This window comes from Schistocerca nitens, chromosome 2 (assembly GCF_023898315.1).
Source record: "Schistocerca nitens isolate TAMUIC-IGC-003100 chromosome 2, iqSchNite1.1, whole genome shotgun sequence".
In the NCBI taxonomy this organism is placed as follows: domain Eukaryota; kingdom Metazoa; phylum Arthropoda; class Insecta; order Orthoptera; family Acrididae; genus Schistocerca; species Schistocerca nitens.
Genome location: NC_064615.1, coordinates 140,605,834 through 140,624,892, shown reverse-complemented (window position 1 = coordinate 140,624,892; position 19,059 = coordinate 140,605,834). Strand labels below are relative to the sequence as shown.

General features: G+C 42.6%; 1 protein-coding gene across 1 annotated transcript in view; it reads left to right on the top strand.

The window, feature by feature from the left end:
• LOC126235842 (cilium assembly protein DZIP1) overlaps window positions 1-19,059 on the top strand; it is a 277,318-nt gene that overhangs the window by 238,222 nt on the left and 20,037 nt on the right. Inside the window, exons 15-16 of the mRNA XM_049944706.1 lie at window positions 13,453-13,519; window positions 17,775-17,904. Coding sequence (XP_049800663.1) covers window positions 13,453-13,519; window positions 17,775-17,904 — 197 coding nt within the window. The remainder of the gene's footprint in view (window positions 1-13,452; window positions 13,520-17,774; window positions 17,905-19,059) is intronic.

The window sequence follows — 19,059 nt, the reverse complement described above, 5'->3', positions numbered from 1 at the left end:
TTGTCAGGGTTACATGAAGGTGATAGGTCCACCAAACCTAAAAGAAATGAGAACTGCCATGAAGAAACTGTGAAACAACAAGGAAGCAGGAAGAGACTGTATCTCGGCGCAGCTGCTTAAGCCAGGAGGTGTCGAATTTCAAGGGATCTCTTTAAAGACAATTACTTTGATGTGGAAAGGGGAGAAAATGCCCACCAATGGAAAGAAATAATATGCCCCATATATGAGGAAGGTTAGTTAGAATCAATAAGCTCCTAATTATTTAAAGAAGTGAACTTACATGTACAAAACAGCTGCAAACATCTGATTACTTTACAAATGAGTTAATGTGTTAAATGTTTGACATTAAGCAAGAAAAAGTTTAGAAAAGGTTTGGAATAATATTTAAAGTTTGTTGAAAGTCTCTAAGTGTTATCATTATGAAACACTAGTTGAATAGAATCTGGAAAATTTCACTCCATTTTAAGCAAAAGCAAGTCTTTCAAGCACCTCATTGTTTATGATGTCGTATCTCTAGAACTATGTGTTTTACAATGAAATAATTTTTCAGGTACATTCTGTAAGATATGTAGATACTGTCTGCAAAGTGTGCTGTAAGTAGAGTTACTAGTAAAGAAGTATTGCATTAAAAAATCGTGCCTGACTCAAAGCCCCATGTGGGTCCAGGGATTAGAATAGGCCCCTGATATTCCTGCCTGTCATAAGAGGCGACTAAAAGGAGTCTCTCACATTTTGGCCTTTATGTGATGGTCCCCTAATAGGGTTTGACCTGCATTTTTCAAAATTTTTCCAAAGAGCGAGCCAATTGGGAAAGGGTGCCTTACATGGTACATTGTGTCCATCATGCACCAAGACCTATCGCATCCTTCGTAAATGCGGATCTGCACTTCTGCTCATTCTCCAACTGTTGGGTGAGGTCACCCTCCTGGGTGTGTATTTTTCCATCAACTGTGCAATATCGTTTTCTGTACTCACAATGATAATGGACTTATTTGCTTGGTTGCACCTGATATCCAGCACGGTAGCCAGGCCGTTGTAGTGGGCCTGCCATGTACCCTGTTGGTTGTAGTCCCTGACCACACAGGGATCGCTCTGCTGATACCTGCGCTGTTAACCCCCCCGTGTATGCCAAGGAGCAGATCCCCATCTTCCTGGGGCATCATCAGGACTCCTGGCAATGGCCATCTTCCCAGGTGGCCTTTGCTGCAGCTGGGCGGCGCCCGTGGGAGGGGGGGGGGGGGGGCGCTCCTGGTCAGAGTGGGTGGCATCCGGGTGGATGACAGGCGATGAAGCGTAGTACATCATATCTTGCTGGTCGTCAAACACCAGCAGTTCATGGGCTCAATTCAGTGCACAGAAGTACGACCCTAAATCGTTCCCCTCCTTGGCCACATCATGGGAGGACGACAGGCTAAGGATGGCGAAGGCTCTTATTCACCCCAGTACCTTGTATGTTCGAGAGCTGATGGGGAATCTTTTACGATGATGAAGCTTCAGTTTTTTGTTGAGCGTTTAGAGGACAAGTTTGGGGAAGTGGAGGGCTTGTCCAAAATGAGATCAGGGTCAGTCTTGATTGAAACAGCACCCTCTGCCCAGTCACGGGCGTTACTCACTTGCGACAAGCTGGGGGATGTTTCTGTAACCATCACGCCCCAATAGACCTTAAATATGGTCCAGGGTATCATGTTTCACAGGGATCTTCTTTTGCAGTCCAGCGATGAGTTGCGTGCCAATTTAGAACATCGAGGTGTACATTTTGTTTGGCGTGTCCACCACGGGGTCCAAGGGATAATCAGGTTACCACCAGTGCCTTCATCTTGGCCATTGATGGTGATACATTACCCAAGAAGGTCAAGGTGATGGTCTACCGCTGTGATGTAAAACTCTATATTCCTCCCCCAATGCAGTGCTTTAAATGTTGGAAGTTCAGTCATATGTCTTCCAGCTGTACTTCCAGCGTCACATGTCGAGATTGCAGACGCCCATCACATCCCAATACTCCATGTGCCCCACCTCCCATCTGTGTCAACTGTGAGATCACCATCCGCCTTGCTTGCCAGACTGCAGGATTCTCCAGAAAGAAAGGAAAATCATGGAGTACAAGACCCTGGACTAACTGACCTACACTGAGGCTAAGAGGAAATTTGAACACCTACATCCTGTACGCGTGACATCCTCTTATGCCCCCGCTACAACAGTTCTAGCCCCATCAGCTCCACCAACCCCAGTCACCTCTCAGAGACAGAAGACTACACCTGCCGCTTTGATTTGGTGTGTGTGTGTGTGTGGGGGGGGGGGGGGGCGGCACTTCCCTCCCTGCTGTTGCTCCTGCACCACCCACTTCAGGAGCAACACTCCCCCTCCCCTCCCCCCCAATCATTGGGGACGTCCGTCCTCACTTCTGAGCCAGAGAAAAGTACAACTTCTTCTGCTACTCTCGCTAGGAAGGGGTCCCTTGGCTCACTCCCTTCACAGGTTTCTGCTAGTGCAAAAGATGACACCTAACTGTGGTAGAAGAGCCCAGAAGCAGCTGGTTGCCGGGTGTCACACTCATCCTCAGTCCTGGAGACTGAGTCAGTGAAGTCCTCCCAGCCAGGGAAACCCAAGGAACAGCAATAGAAATCCAAAAAGAAGGTCCCCAAGACCAAAGGAATTGGGGTGGCACCCACACCACCTCTACATTCAAGCTCTGCGTCTGCGGATGATGTAGAGATTCTGGCGTCAAATGAGGACCTAGATCTCACCGGACCCTCAGACAAAATGGATATAGACTGCTCAGGCAAAAAGTCAGTGGCAGCAGAAGACCCTGAGGTGTAAACTGCCTCATTGAATGTTCTATGCCTTCCCAGTCTCATGATGACGTTATCCTCCAGTGGAATTGCAGCAGTTATTAACACCGCCTGGCTGAGCTATGGCAACTGTTAAGCTTTACACCTGCTTTCTGCATTGCCCTCCAGGAAACCTGGTTCCCGGCAATGGACCTCTGCCCTCCATGGCTATAAGGGATACTACAGGAACCATAGCGACTATAAGCGAGTGTCAGGTGGAGTTTGTGTTTATGTCCTAAACACAGTCTGTCGTGAACCTGTGCCCCTTCAAACTCCTCTTGAAGCTGTGGCTGTCAGAATAAGGACAACACAAGAAATAACCTTCTGCAGTGTATATCTTCCACCAGATGGTGTAGTATCCCTGAATGTATTAACTGCCCTGACTTATCAACTCCCTAAACCCTTCCTACTTTTGGGAGATTTAAATGCCCATAACCCCTTGTGGGGTGGCACTGTGCTTACTAGCTGTCTCTTAAATACTGGGGCCACCACACATTTCAGTGTGGCTTGAGGTAGTTACTCGGCCATTGATTATCAATTTGCAGCCTAGGACTTCTCCCATCTATCCACTGGAGAGCACATTACGACCTGTGTGGTAGTGACCACTTCCCCATCTTCCTGTCACTGTCCCGGCATCAAGCCTACGGATGCCTGCCCAGATGGGTGGACTGGGAAACTTTCACCTCTGCTGTCACCTTTGATTCTACCCCACACGGGAACATAGATGTGATGGTTGAGCAGAGTCATTTCTCTGGCAGAAAACACAATCCCTCGCGCTTTAGGGTGCCCCCGGCGAAAGACATTTCCTTGGTGGTCGCTGGAAGTTGCTGAAGCAAATAAGGAGCGTCGGCAAGCTCTGCAGCAGCATAAGCGGCACCCTTCCCCGGAGCACCTCATAGCCTTTAAATGGCTCTGTGCTCACGTTCGCCATCTTATCAGACGATGGAAGCAGGAGTGTTGGGAGAGATATGTCTCGACCATTGGGTGCCATACGTCACCTTCCCAAGTCTGGGCAAAGATCAAACGTGTTTTCGGGTACCAGACCACAACAGGTGAACCCGGTGTTAACGTAAATGGTGTGTTATCTACTGACAAAAAATGTGATTGCCAAGCACTTTGCTGAGCACTGTGCTCGAGCCTCTGCGTTGGAGAATTACCCCCCAGCCTTTCACCCTCTCAAACGCCGGCTGGAAGGGAAAGTCCACTCGTTCATTACATGCCACATTGAATCCTATAATGCCCCATTTACAGAGTGGGAGCTCCTCTGTGCTCTTGCACATTGCCCGGACACAGCTCCTGGACCAGATCGGATCCACAGTCAGATGATTAAACATCTCTCATCTGACTACAAGTAACATCTCCTTGTCATCTTCAACCAGATGTGGTGTGATGGCATCTTTCCATCGCAGTGGTGGAAGAGCACCATCATTCCAGCACTCAAACCCAGCAAAAACCCAATTGATGTGGATAGATATCGGCCCATCAGGCTCACCAATGTTCTTTGTAAGCTGCTGGAACGTATGCGTTGGCAGTTGGGCTGGGTCCTGGAGTCACGTGGCCTACTGGCTCCCTGTCAGGGCGGCTTCCGCCAGAGTAGCTCTACCACTGATAATCTAGTGTCCCTGGAGCCTGCCATCTGAACAGTGTCTTTCAGACGCCAACACCTGGTTGCCATCTTTTTTGATTTATGAAAAGCGTATGACATGACCTGGGGATAGCATATCGTTGCCACATTATACAAGTGGGGTCTCCGAGGCCCACTCCATATTTTTATCCAGAATTTCCTGTCACTTTGTACTTTCCATCTCCAAGTTGGTGCATCCCATAGTTCCCACCCATATCCAGGAGAATGGGTTCTGCGGGGTTCTGTATTGAGTGTGTCTCTATTTTTACTGGCCATTAATGGTCTAGCAGCAGCTGTAGGGCCGTCCGTCTCACCTTCTCTGTATGCAGAGGACTTCTGCATTTCATACTGCTCCACCAGTACTGGTGTTGCTGAGCGGTGCCTACAGGAAGCCATCCACAAGGCATAGTCATAGGCTCTAGCCCACGGTTTCCAGTTTTCCACCAAAAAGCGTTTGTTATGCACTTCTGTCTGTGTCATACCGTTCATCCAGAACCAGAACATTACTTTAATGACGATCCACTCACTGTAGTGGAGACATATTATTTCTTAGGACTGGTTACCAATGTCAGATTGGCTTAGCTTCCTCACCTTCATCAGCTTAAGCAGAAGTGCTGGCAGCACCTCAATACCCTCCACAGCCCGAGCAACACCAACTGGGCTGCAGATCGCTCTGCGCTGCTGCAGCTCTACAGAGTTCTTGTTCAATCCCGCCTTGACTATGGGAGTGTGGATTATGGTCCAGCAGCATCCTCAGCATTGCGTTTACTCAACCCAGTGCACCACTGTGGCGTTCGCCTAGCGACTGGAACTTTTAGGACAAGTCTGGTGACCAGCATCCTGGTGGAGGCCGGAGTCCCTCCATTGAAGGTTAGGCATGCACAACTGCTCGCCAGTTACGTTGCACACATTCGTAGTTCTCCTGAGCATCCAAATTACCGTCTCCTTTTCCCACCCACGGCGGTTTCTCTCCCGCATCACTGGCCCAGGTCACGGCTTCCAATTGCAGTTCATGTCCGATCCCTTCTTTCTGAACTGGAGTCCTTGCCTTTACCACCTATACTTGAGGTCCATTCACGTACACCTCTATGGTGTACACCTAGGCCGCAGCTTCACCTGGACCTTTCACATGGCCCTAAGGACTCAGTTAACCCACGGATCTCCGCTGCCTCTTACTCTATATTCTTGACAAGTACGGAGGCCACAAAGTGGTTTACACAAATGGCTCAATGGTTGATGCTTACATCAGCTTCACGTTTGTCCATGGAGGATATATTGAATAGCATTCCTTGCCTGGTGGCTGCAGTGTATTCACTGCGGAGCTGGTGGCTGTATCTTGTGCACTTCAGTGTATCTGTTCATGCCCCGAGGAATCGTTTATTCCGTGTACTGACTCCTTCAACAACCTACAATGTATCGACCAGTGCTACCCTCACCATCCTTTGGTGACATCCGTCCAGGAGCCCATCTATGCCCTGGACTGGTCCTGCCATTCAGTGGTGTTTGTGTGGACCCCAGGACATGTCAGCATCCCAGGCAACAAACTTGCCGACAGGCTGGACAAACAGGCTATGTGGAAACCGCTTCTGGAGATGGGCCTCTCTGAACCTGACCTGCATTCTGACCTACGCCGTAGGGTTTTTCGGCTTTGAGAGACGAAATGGCATAACGGTACACACAACAAACTGCGTGTCATTAAGGAGACTACGAATGTGTAGAAGTCTTCCATGCGGGCCCCTCGCAGGGAATCAGTTTTCCTCTGCTGGCTCTGCATTGGCCATGCTTGGGCGACGCACGGTTACCTCTTGCACCTTGAAGACCCGCCTCTGTGTTGGTGTGGCACCCGGTTGACAGTGGCCCACATTCTGGTGCACTGCCCACTTTGACCGCCCAGCGACGAAATCTTGGGTTACCAGATTCAATGCCACGCATTTTATCTGACAATGCCTAATTGGCTGATTTAGTTCTACGTTTTATTCGCGAGGGTGAGTTTTATCATTTGATCTAAGTTTTAGCGCATGTCCTTTGTCCCTCTGTGTTCTCCACCCTAGTGCTTTTAGGGTGGAGGTTTTAATGTGTTGCAGAGTGAATGGCTTCGCCTTTTTATTCTCATGGTCGGCCAGCCACTGTAATCTTCTTTCTTGTTTTACTCTCTTCTGTTTCTAACATATCTCTGTTGTTTTATTGTCCTCCTTTTTTCCTTTTAGTGTTAGTTGCCTTTCCTTCGTTCTTGTGGTTTTTCCTTTCCTTCCGTTTTATGTTATATCTCTTGTCTGTTCTAGTCTCACACTTGTGGCATTTTTTTATGAGGAACAAGGGACCGCCGAATGACCTCGTAGTTTGGTCAATACAGACATGATCAATCATAGGACTTCAAGCTGGGTCCCAGTTTATTAGTAGAGTAGGTATGAAATTACTTGGTCCCTAGCGTCCCAGATGATGGGTTAGGGGAAGAGACGATGGTAGTGGTGGGAACTTCCTTGTGATGAGACAGCACTGTAAGGGAGGCATAGTTCTATAGCTAAATGACACACACAAATGCCTACCATGCAGAATTTGTAAGTTACAGCTAGAAAATCTGCAAATGATTTTATTAACAGGTTATGCCAGTACAATCAATAATTCGACAAGTCAACCACTTATGTGCACAGGATTATACTGAAACTGCAGCAGAGGAGCAATTTATTTTCACCTTTCTTGTACACCTTTTTTTCTTCTTGTTGTTCTCATGTTAAAATTAGCTTCTTTTGTCAAAGCAATGTGGGGTTTACACAGTTTCGCCTTGCTAACATGCTAATGCAGTTGCAGTTGCGACAGGATCCTGAAACAGTCTACAATTCAACAAACAGTTGACGGCAAGTAAGGCCAATAGCTTAAGAAAAGCGCTTGCTGGGAATAAAAATAAAAAAAAATCCTTCACTTATGTTGTTACAAACACATACGAATTGTTAAATCACTAGCTGCTGGTGGCCCTGAAAATAAATGCAGTACTCAATTAAAAAAAAAAAAAAAAAAAAAAACTGTAGTCACTCATCTGTCACAGGAGATAGTTAGCCAATAATTTGTTTTGGTATCCTACCCTGTGTATGAGATAAGAGAGATGTTACGAATATTTCACTTTCACTCTGTTACTTGTGCAGGTAGTTAGAAATGAGTACACTACATACATTCCATGTTCTGGAAGCTGGAGACAGGTACAGATCTCATCTCAAGTTAAAAGAAAAATTCAAATTATTAACTCCATTTTGTACACAGAAATATATGACCTAACATGCACCAAATGCAAACTCATAGTGACCCATATTTCCCATTGCAAACTATTTGTATTTTTTGAAGCACCTTAAATAATGTCAGAATATTAAAATAACTATGACCATTAACAAAATGATAGGAATATGGGCTTGGTACAAGGAATGAGAGAGGAGAAAGACTAATTGAGTTCTGTAATAAATGTCAGCTAGTAATAGTGAATACTCTGTTCAGAAATCACAACATGAGGAGGTATACTCGGAAAAAACCAGGTGATGTGGGAAGATTTCAGTTAGATTGCATCATGCTCAGACCGAGATTCCAAAATCAGATACTGGATTGTAAGGCATACCCATAAGTAGATATAGACTCAGATCACACTGTAGCAGTGAGGAAGAGTTGGCTGAAGTTTTAAGACATTAGTCAGGAAGAATCAATATGCAAAGAAGTGGGATATATAAAAGTACTAAGGAATTAAGAGATATGCTTGAAGTATCTAAGGCTATAGATACAACAATAAGGAATAGCTCAGTAGTCAGTACGGTTGAAGAGGAATGGGCATCTCTAAAAAGGACCTTCATAGAAGTTGGAAAGAAAAACATAGATACAAAGAAGTTAACTGCAAAGAAATTATGGATAACAGAAGAAATACTTCGGTTGATCAATGAAAGGAAGAAGCACAAAAATGTTCCAGGAAACTGAGGAATACACAAATACAAGTCACTGAGGAATGAAATAAAGAGGAAGTGCAGGGATGCTAAGATGAAATGTCTGCATGAAAAATGTCAAGAAATCGAAAAAGAAATGATAGTTGGCAGGACAGACTCAGTATACAGGAAAGTCAAAACAATCTTCGGTGACATTGAAAGCAAGGGTGGTAACATTAAGAGTGCAATGGGAATTCCACTGTTAAATGCAGTGGAGAGAGCAGATACGAGGAAAGAATACACTGAAAGCTTCTATGAGTGGGAAGATTTTTGTCTGATGTGATAGAAAAAGAAACAGGAGAAGATTTAGAAGAGGTGGGGGATCCAGTATTAGAATCAGAATTTAAAAGAGGCGTGGAGGACTTATGGTCAAATAAGGCAGGAGGGCTGTGTAAAATTCCATTAGAATTTCTAAAATCATTGCAGGAAGTGGCAACAAAACAATTACTCACTTTGGTGTGTAGACTGTCTGGCAACATACCATCTGACTTTTGGAAAAATATGCACACAATTCTGAAGACTGCAAGAGCTGACAAGTTCGAGAATTATTGCACATCAGCTTAACAGCTCATGCATCCAAGATGCTAACAAGAATAATGTATAGAAGAATGGAAAGGAAAATTGAGGATGTGCTAAATGATGATCAGTTTGGCGTTAGAAAAGGTAAAGGCACCAGAGAGGCAATTATGATGTTACAGTTGACAGTGGAAGCAAGACTAAAGAAAAATCAAGACATGTTCACAGCATTTGTTGACCTGGAAAAAGCATTCGGCAATGTAAAATGGTGCAAGAAGATCGAAATTCTGAGAAAAATGGGGGTGAGCTGTAGGGAGGAATAATAAGAGTGAATGACCAAGAACGAAGTGCTCAGATTAAAAAGCTTGTAAGATAGGAATGTAGTCTTTTGCCCCTACTATTCAATCTGTACATTGGAGAAGCAGTGATCGAAATAAAAGCAAGTTTCAGGATGGAATTAAAATTCAATGTGAAAGAATATCAATGATATGATTTGCTGATGGTATTGCTATTCTGAGTGAAAGTGAAGAAGAACTATATGGTCCGCTGAATGGAATGAACAATCTAATGAGTACAGAATATGGACTGAGAGTAAATCAAAGAGAGACGAAAGTAATGAGAAGTAGCAGAAATGAGAAAAGCGAGAAACGTAACATGACAGACAGAGCAAGGAGGACATCAAAATCAGACTAACACTGGCAAAAAGGGCATTCCTGGTCAAAAGAAGTCTACTGGTATCAGGCATAAGCCTTAATTTGAGGAAGAAATTTCTAAGAATGTACATCTGGAGTACAGCATTGTATGATAGTGAAACAAGGACTGTGGGAAAACCAGAACAGAAGTAAATCGAAGCATTTGAGATGTGGTGCTACAGATGAATGTTGAAAATTAGGCGGACTGATAAGGTAAGGAACACGGAGGTTCTACGCAGTATCGCAGAGGAAAGGAATATGTGGAAAACACTGACAAGGGAAAGGGAAAGGATGATAGGACATTTATTAAGGCATCAGGGAATGACTTCCATGGTACTAGAGGGAGCTGTAGAGAACAAAACCTGTAGAGGAAGACAGAGATTGGAATACATCCAGCAAATAATTGAGGACGTAGGTTCCAAGTGCTACTTTGAGTGAAGAGGTTGGCACAAGAGGGAATTTGTGGTGAGCCGCACAAGATCTGTCAAAAGACTGATGATTCAAAAAAAAGGGCAGTTCCTCATGAAGTTAATGAAAGAGCCTGTGACAGGCAAAAGAATCAAATTTTATTACCAAATAGTTTCTGTAAAATCATTTCAGAGAGAGTGCAGAAATGCAAGTGTGTGCAAGCCTCCAATTCTGTTGTGTAACCAAAACTGGCAGAGAATGTTTTGTTTGTAATGGGTGAAGCTCACAGCTCAGTAGGCAACACCAAACCGAGGCGGATGCCCATTTGGAGTAGAGGGATGGACTCACCCAGTGCTGAGAATGAGAATGCATTTCTGCACCCAGACCAAATTAGATGTCATTCATTAACCAAATGAAAATTATATCCAACTCTTTCTACATAGTCAGCAAGATAACTGTGTGTGATTGCATTTATGGGATAGCAGTAGGTCCCATAAACTGAGTTGTAAGACCTGGAGCTGTAAAAGAATATCTGTTTGTTACATGGGAGCAACCATTGATTAGGAAGTCACATAAAATGGAAACAGACTGACCTGGTTTTATTGTGTTTCTTCAGGGTTTGCTCTCTATGCACTTTCATACTCACAGGGAAATACTTCCTCCCCCACCATAGAGGCCATTGACCATCTTGAATTAGTATCTCTAGACAGGGATATGTAACAAATTGAGACCATCTGGGCCCTGTTTTTTCAATGAGATTCATAATCTGCACACTCCTCCTCATCATTGCTTGTGGGATGAGATCCAGGTCAATAGATGCATTAAAAGTATGAAACCAGAAATGTTGCAAGTAAGCTGTCAGCTTACCAGGAAACTAGAAAGACAAGAGTCCCATGAGTAACAGAAATAAAGGATTAGGGTAGTGTGGAATCAGTAAAGAGGATATGAGAAAAGTGGTGGTTCAGAGCAAAAATAGTGGAGATGTGATTCTGTCCAAAGGGAAAACAAGAACTTGAAGAGAATCCTCAGAATAAGTGTTGACGATGATGAGTCAGCAACTAAAAGAATATTAGCAAATGAGAGACCCAAAGTTACTCAGTTTACTCCTCCATCTAACTGTGATCCACTGATCCATTCCCACTGCCCTCAAAACATCCCCTGTTAAGTTCCCAGAATTTCTTAACCCCAAACCTTGCCTCACTGTCAATCCCCAAATCCCTCAAAATGGATACCAACCTCACATGCATAGAGGGAACTTTCAACCCTCCATCTAAAAACTGATCCCAGCCTTATAATCCTATTTGCCTACAAAGACTCCACCATGGTAGTTATGAACCAAAGGGTTTAACTGACACAGGAACTCTGCCATTGGTCATATGTGTCCATCTACAAGACCTACCACAGCGATACATACCAGAAGTCCAGCTGGATCTCCAGTAACATTTCAAATCCCTAGGTCCATCCCAGAACTTCTCCCTTGAATCTGTCTTCCTCCTCACACCTGCCACTCCCCGTACTCCTACCTTCTACGTAATTCCCAAAGTATGTAAATCCAACCGCACAGTATGCCCATTGTGGATGATTACTGCACTCCCACAGAGAGAATCTCTGCCCTTGTAGACCAGCACCTTCAGCCTGGTACCAACTGCTTGCTCTCCTGTATAAAAGACGCCAATCATTTCATCTACCAACTCTCCATACTTCCTCTCCCTTTACCACCTGGCACCCTGCTGATCACTATCGATGCCACACTTCCCTCTGCACTAACATCCCCATTCTTGTTGCTATGGAATACTACCTTTCTCAGCACCTGACTGACACCAGACTTACAACTTCCTTCCTAGTTGGTTGATTGGTTGATTTGGAGGTGGGGACCAAACAGTGAGGTCATTGGTCCCATTGGATTAGGGCATGAAGGGTCAGGAAGTCAGCCACATTCTATGTGGACTTGACATCTAACAAGCTGTTTGTCGACATGAATGGTCATCACCAAGCTGTGGCCAAGAGTCTAGTTTCTCACCACACAACGTGCTTTTCTTCTCAATAACACCAGCTTTTCTATATCGGGGAAGTGGGAACTCCACTTGCAACATATCCTTTGTTCTCTTAACCCCTAGCCTGAACCTTTGCTAGTCTTTGCCCTCTACCTGTCTATCACCTTCTTTGCTCCCAGTTCAGCCCTACACATGCCTTCTTTCCTGCCAGAGCACCTGCATTAGCCCTTTATCGTTCTATATTTCTTTCTTTCTTTTTTTCTTTCCTTTCCCATTTGACGCCCCCCCCCCTCCCCTTCCCCTCCACCTCCACCACAGAACAGCTCTCCAATGCTCAATGCTGCACCTAGCAGCCCACTATCCTGTCCCTATTACATACCAGCATGCTCCCACAGGCAGCACTAGCATCTTCTTCCACTCCTACCTAGCTATCCTTACCCCTTTCCATCCCACACCTCTTCTGTACTAATGTCGAACACAGTTGCAGTTGGATTTTAGCATCCACAGACAACAGTGTTTGTTTGTGTGTGTGTGTGTGTGTGTGAGAGAGAGAGAGAGAGAGAGAGAGAGAGAGAGGGAGAGAGAGATCTGCATCTGATGAGAGATTTAGTTCATAGCTGATTATATGTAGTAAGCTTTTTTTATCCAGTGCCTCCTTTGTGCGGTTACTATCATTTTGACTTAACAATAACATGTCTTACACTGATGCTGTTCACATGATAATGTGAGATGATGTGCGTCTGACCTAAACTTGGCTAATCCTAGATCGATGTTCTGAGCAAATAATCTGTCATTGTTTCATAGGATTATTACTTCTTTTGAGAGTAGTAGTAAAGTTATAGTAGGTGATGCATTTGATGGATGGTTGCTTAGTTCAGTCTGTCAGGCTGTGGAACAATGCTTCAGAACCTGTGACTACCAAAAACAGCACAAAATACAGAATACTAATAAATACAGTATATAATGACATGTTATTAATTTGGTTTGTATGTACTTCCTTCTTTAATTTTCATGTGAAAATATCAACAGCCTTTTGGGTTTTATATCCGGTATTGTATCTATGTACTTTTTGTACCCTCTCAGCTCTCCCTCCTCTGTAAATGAGTAAATTTGATTGACCACCAGACAGATCACTGAAAAAGTCTTATTACAAATAGTTATAAACCTATAATCTGAAACAAATGCCCGTACTTCACTCCTACAAACTACGCTTTACCAAGATAATTTATCAGTGTTGTGTTCTGTAAAGTTCTCCTTATTACTTAGTATTTTTGGATAATTGTACTGCACTTATTCAAAAATATGCGCAGTACCATTTATAAACAATTGGGTTAGGTTACTGAACAAAAATATTAGGTTTATGAATGCCAGCTTCATTGATATAAATGGTATGGTAATGTGCAGAGTGCTCAATTTCTCTACTTCTGCTTTCAGCTGTTAAATACTCCAGTACTCCATCAGAGAAACGACAGGAAAGTCATAGTGTCACCTGGGACAGCAGGTATGTTAAAAAAGGAAATAACATTATGTGAAAATTTTAAGGTTTATTTTGTTTTCCAGAATAAAATGTGGTCATCGGACACAAATATTTTTTACTGCTCATGGAGTTATGTTTCCTCTTTCTAACTAAATTAAAGGCAGTTTGTTTTATGCAACATCCGTTTCACTTCTTTTACTTATGAGGCATATTCAGTGGCCTATTATACATGTTTGATTTTATGTATATAGTAAATGCATTATGTAGTACATACAAATATGTTACTACATTACATTTTCTCATGTTTTTCTCTCATTTTATTGTGGTTAGAAACAACTTTTGCAGCACAAATTTCATGAGGATAACCAATTTTTTTCTGCAAATGATTCAGTTCTCCATGCTACCAAAGAGTTGTTTCTAACCTTAACATCAATATAATGTTGAATTACATTATTTATTTTGCAAAACTGATTTAAACATGTATTACAGTCCACTGAAGATGCATCATAAATGAAAAAAAGTGAAATGTATATGCAAATAACAAACTGCCTTTCATTTAGTTGCAAAGGCAGAACATGTCTGCATGAATTTTGAAGCAGCTAAGGAGTGATGGGAAATGGAAAAAAAATAGTGATAATACAGCCATGGCAGGCATTTCCCATCATGTTATGCAACAGTTTCAAAACTACCCACATCAGACTGACAAGACCATCCAACATATCAGGTTCAATTAGTCTTGACAAATAAATAATGTAATTCCACATTATATTAACACAAAATTCAGAAACAACCCTTTGGTAGCACAAAGAACGATATTTGCAGAATAGACTTGGTTAACTTCACAAAACTTTTCTGCAAAAGGTGTTTCTAACATAAGAAACTAGAAAAAAATGAGAAAATGTAACTGTAGTGGACTGACAAGGCAGCCAGTCCACAGAGACGGGTAGCCGAAAGGGCACACGTACACACACGCCGACTGGCGCGAAGTCTGGAACAGGATTCGTAATGAATGTGATAAAGAAAAGAACGTAGCTACTAGAACACTTAACTTTTATATCGTCCTTTGGTATACAGCATTCTTGATGATACAAGTGAGACTATCTTGAGATACATGCAATGGTACAAATGGCGCCTTGCTAGGTCGTAGCCATTAACTTAGCTGAAGGCTATTCTAACTGTCTCTCGGCAAATGAGAGAAAAGCTTCGTCAGTGTAGTCGCTAGCAACGTCGTCGTACAACTGGGGCGAGTGCTCGTACGTCTCTCTCGAGACCTGCCTTGTGGTGGCGCTCGGTCTGCGATCCTGCCAGTGGCGACACGCGGGTCCGACATGTACTAATGGACCGCGGCCGATTTAAAGCTACGACCTAGCAAGTGTGGTGTCTGGCGGTGACACCACAGTAACATACTTGTAACTACTACATAATGCATTTAGATATGTGTGAATTTTGAAGGAACAACATAAAACGGAAAATAAGATGATATTTTTACTATGCTTTACCACTTGTGGCAAATTAACTCATCATCTTCAGAAGCTGAGTATTAATTTAGCAGATGTCAGTATCTTCTTCATAGAAGCATAATGCCATGATATGTCCAGAAATGTACATATTGTATGTGATTATTGTAAACACAGATTGATAATTTACTACACTGGATCAAATCTATGTGCTTCTGGACATTTTATGGCATTATGCACCTATGAAGAAGATATCGACACCTGCTAAATCAATACTAAGTGCCTGAAGGTGACAAATTAATTTGTTGAAACTAGTAAAGTATAATAAAAATATGTTTCCAACTGACAACTGAATATTTTCTAAAAAATATATACTAAAGTCACTGAAAATTACAGCCTTGAGTAAAATAATAAGTTTATTATGTTGGTTGATTGAAAGAAGGCTATTTGAGACTTTTAATCTGATACAATTTTAAAAAAAAATGTTCAAGTGTTTCAGGAAAAGTTTAGCAGCAGAGTTTGCTTTAATTCACACATTTGTTACTTCTTAAACTGAAATATATGGTGTGATTATTGCATTGTAGCTCGCGCTCTAATAAGGTACACATTACACTTCGGTTTTCATTATATCAGGAATTCTCTACTTCGTTTGTTGTAGTCTTACAGTATAACCAGTGGTGTTACATCTAACATGTCTAGTGTCACTTTCATTGTCATTATAGAAGTAGAAGATTTGTAAACTCAGCAAGTATACTGATTTACGATGCCCTACATCTAACAGTGTTATAACATAATGCAGAAATTTATGTTTTGGCCTGTTCTAATTTGTTCATAATATTTTAGAAGGTATTTTAGTTATTTACAGTATTGGCCATTAAAATTGCTACACCATGAAGGTGACGTGCTACAGACGCAAAATTTAACCGACAGGAAGATGCTGTGATATGCAAATGATTAGCTTTTCAGAGCATTCACACAAGGTTGGCGCCATTGGCGACACCTACAACGTGCTGACATGAGGAAAGTTTCCAACCAGTTTCTCATACACAAACATCAGTTGACCGGCGTTACCTGGTGAAATGTTGTTGTGATGCCTCGTGTAAGGAGGAGAAATACGTACCACCACGTTTCCGACTTTGATAAAGATCGGATTGTAGCCTGTCGCGATTGTGGTTTATCGTATCGCGGCATTGCTGCTCGTGTTGGTCGAGATCCAATGACTGTTAGCAGAATATGGAATCTGTGGGTTCAGGAGGGTAATACGGAACGCCGTGCTGGATCCTAATGGCCTCGTACCACTAGCAGTCGAGATGACAGGCATCTTATCCGCATGGCTGTAATGGATCGTGCAGCCATGTCTCAATCCCTGAGTCAACAGATGGGGACGTTTGCAAAACAACAACCATCTGCACAAACAGTTTGACGACGTTTGGAGCAGCATGGACTGTCAGCACGGAGACCATGGCTGTGGTTACCCTTGACGCTGCATCACAGACAGGAGCGCCTGCGATGGTGTACTTAACGACAAACCTGGGTGCATGAATGGCAAAATGTCATTTTTTCGGATGACTCCAGGTTTCGTTTACAGCATCATGATGGTCACATCTGTGTTTGGCAGCATCGCAGTGAACGCACATTGGAAGCGTGTATTCGACATCGCCATACTGCCGTATCACCCCACGTGATGGTATGGGGTGCCACTGGTTACACGTCTCGGTCACCTCTTGTTCGCATTGATGGCACTTTGAACAGTGGACGTTACATTTCAGATGTGTTACGACCCATGGCTCTACCCTTCATTCGATCCCTGCGAAACCCTACATTTCAGCAGGATAATGCACAACCGCATGTTGCAGGTCCTGTACGGCCTTTCTGGATACAGAAAATGTTGGACTGCTGCCCTGGCCAGCACATTCTCCAGATCTCTCACCAATTGAAAACTTCTGGTCAATGGTGGTCGAGCAACTGGCTCATCACAATATGCCAGTCACTACTCTTGATGAACTGTGGTATCATGTTGAAGCTGCATGGGCAGCTGTACCTGTACACGCCATCCAAGGTCTGTTTGACTCAATGCCCAGGCGTATCAAGGCTGGCCAGAGGTGGTTGTTCTAGGTACTGATTTCTCAGGATCTATGCACCCAAATTGCATGAAAATGTAATCACATGTCAGTTGTAGTATAATATATTTGTCCAATGAGTACCCGTTTATCATCTGCATTTCTTCTTGGTGTAGCAATTTTAATGGCCAGTAGTGTATGTATTTGAAATTAACATAGTTACTTATGTATTTAAAATTAACAAATAGTTATAGAATGAGTAACTGCTTAACAGGTTGTAGCAAACTCGAACACATGAAACTGAAAGTCTTTTAAGCAAACTGTGTTTTTGTGGATTGATGTATCATTATTTGCCAGCTCTCACCTAAGTGTTATGTGCACAGAATTTATACAGAATTGTAATGCTTTAAAAGGTCCAATTTCCTCCTAGCTCTATTATCTTTCCAAACTGCCTGCAGCCTTTTTCTTTCAGGTGAGGGTATTCAAAGTTCTCAAACCTTATGAGTTTTGTAATTTTTATGTTTTTGTGGTGATACCCTGCTGGATGGTAAAGAATGAAGCAATGTCCTGGTAAACTATATGTTTCATTGTATATTTGACAAGGGAAATATTGAAAAAGTGTGAATGAATTGTGCACACAGTAAATGGAATGTTTCAATTAATACTTGCAAAACCACTATGATAAATTAAGAGACTAATGAAACAATGTCTGCTATGCTTTAAAAACTGCATGGCACTTGACATTTTTTCCCTTTTGTTTAGTGATGATGAAGCACTAGAGCTCATTAAGAAACCTCGGGAAAAAATGGCTACAGACCTACAGACAGCAAAGCAAAAGGGTAATTCTCCTGGAAACATAGTTGCTCAGAAAAGCAGAGAAATACAACAAAAGGTATGATATGAAACACAAACAATCCACTTGTTATTTATTATATTGGACTTCTTGAAAGTATGATAATGAGACAGACTGGAGTTTCTTCCTCTATCACTAATGAATATTTCCTTCATCCTTTCATATTCCTTTTTGCATTTTTCATCCAGTAAACATAGTATTATTTAATAAATTCTGAAAACTCAAAGTTAGTGACTGACAACAGAAGCATACTTGAAGTTTATTCCTGTTTTTATCCTCAGTCATACTATCGTAACATCTTTGAACCAACATAGGCACTTTTCTTTGTTCTCCAAAAAATGAGTATATTAACCATATACTTTTAAGAGTTTAACCTGTCACTATCATATTTTTAATATCTTGCCTCCTGCCTATAGTATTAAAGAAATAGTAGCTCAGATGCAAAGGATATGGGTATTGAGAGAATATTGTCACACTGTGGCCACATTCGAGTCTAAATCCAGATGTTGTCTCATCAGTGAAACAGAACTCTTAGCACTGAAGGTCTGTTTATTAAGAACACCAACTTACAGTCAGAACAGAACTGACTCCTTGACAGAGAGGGCAGTTATTTATACAAACAGCAAGTATTCCAGAAAGCTAGTATTTATACAGCTATCAAATATTCTGACATATTAACATTACAAAATCTTCCAGAAGTGATAAATACAAAATAACAAATAATTGCTGGTGACCGGGTTTGAACCAGTGACCCACACCACACCAGCCAGCAACGCTAACCACTACACCACACTGATGACACCTGAGCTTGCAGCATTGCTCCCTCTCCTGTAGAAATAGTAACCTGCAGTTTCAAAAGTCCTCACTGGAGCCAAGCACTGAACCAGGTATATCTTGTCACTGATCCTCTGTATGGCAATGCAGGTGAATACTCATTTTCTGATTATGTTGTTATGTTCTCTTCGCTATGATGGGACTTGAAAAGAGCTCCTTCCATCACAGCCAAGTCCTCCTATTGAAGCTTCACGATAGTTGAGTGGTTCAGCGGTTTCCTGGAAGCTCCCGTCGTCAATCTGAGCCTCTAGACTGAAGTAGGGTTTCATACAAAGGACATCAATGACGTTTCTGTACTTTCGTCTCCTCGATGATTATAATCCTTGACTTCGTATGTTACATCCGACAAGTGATGAAGGA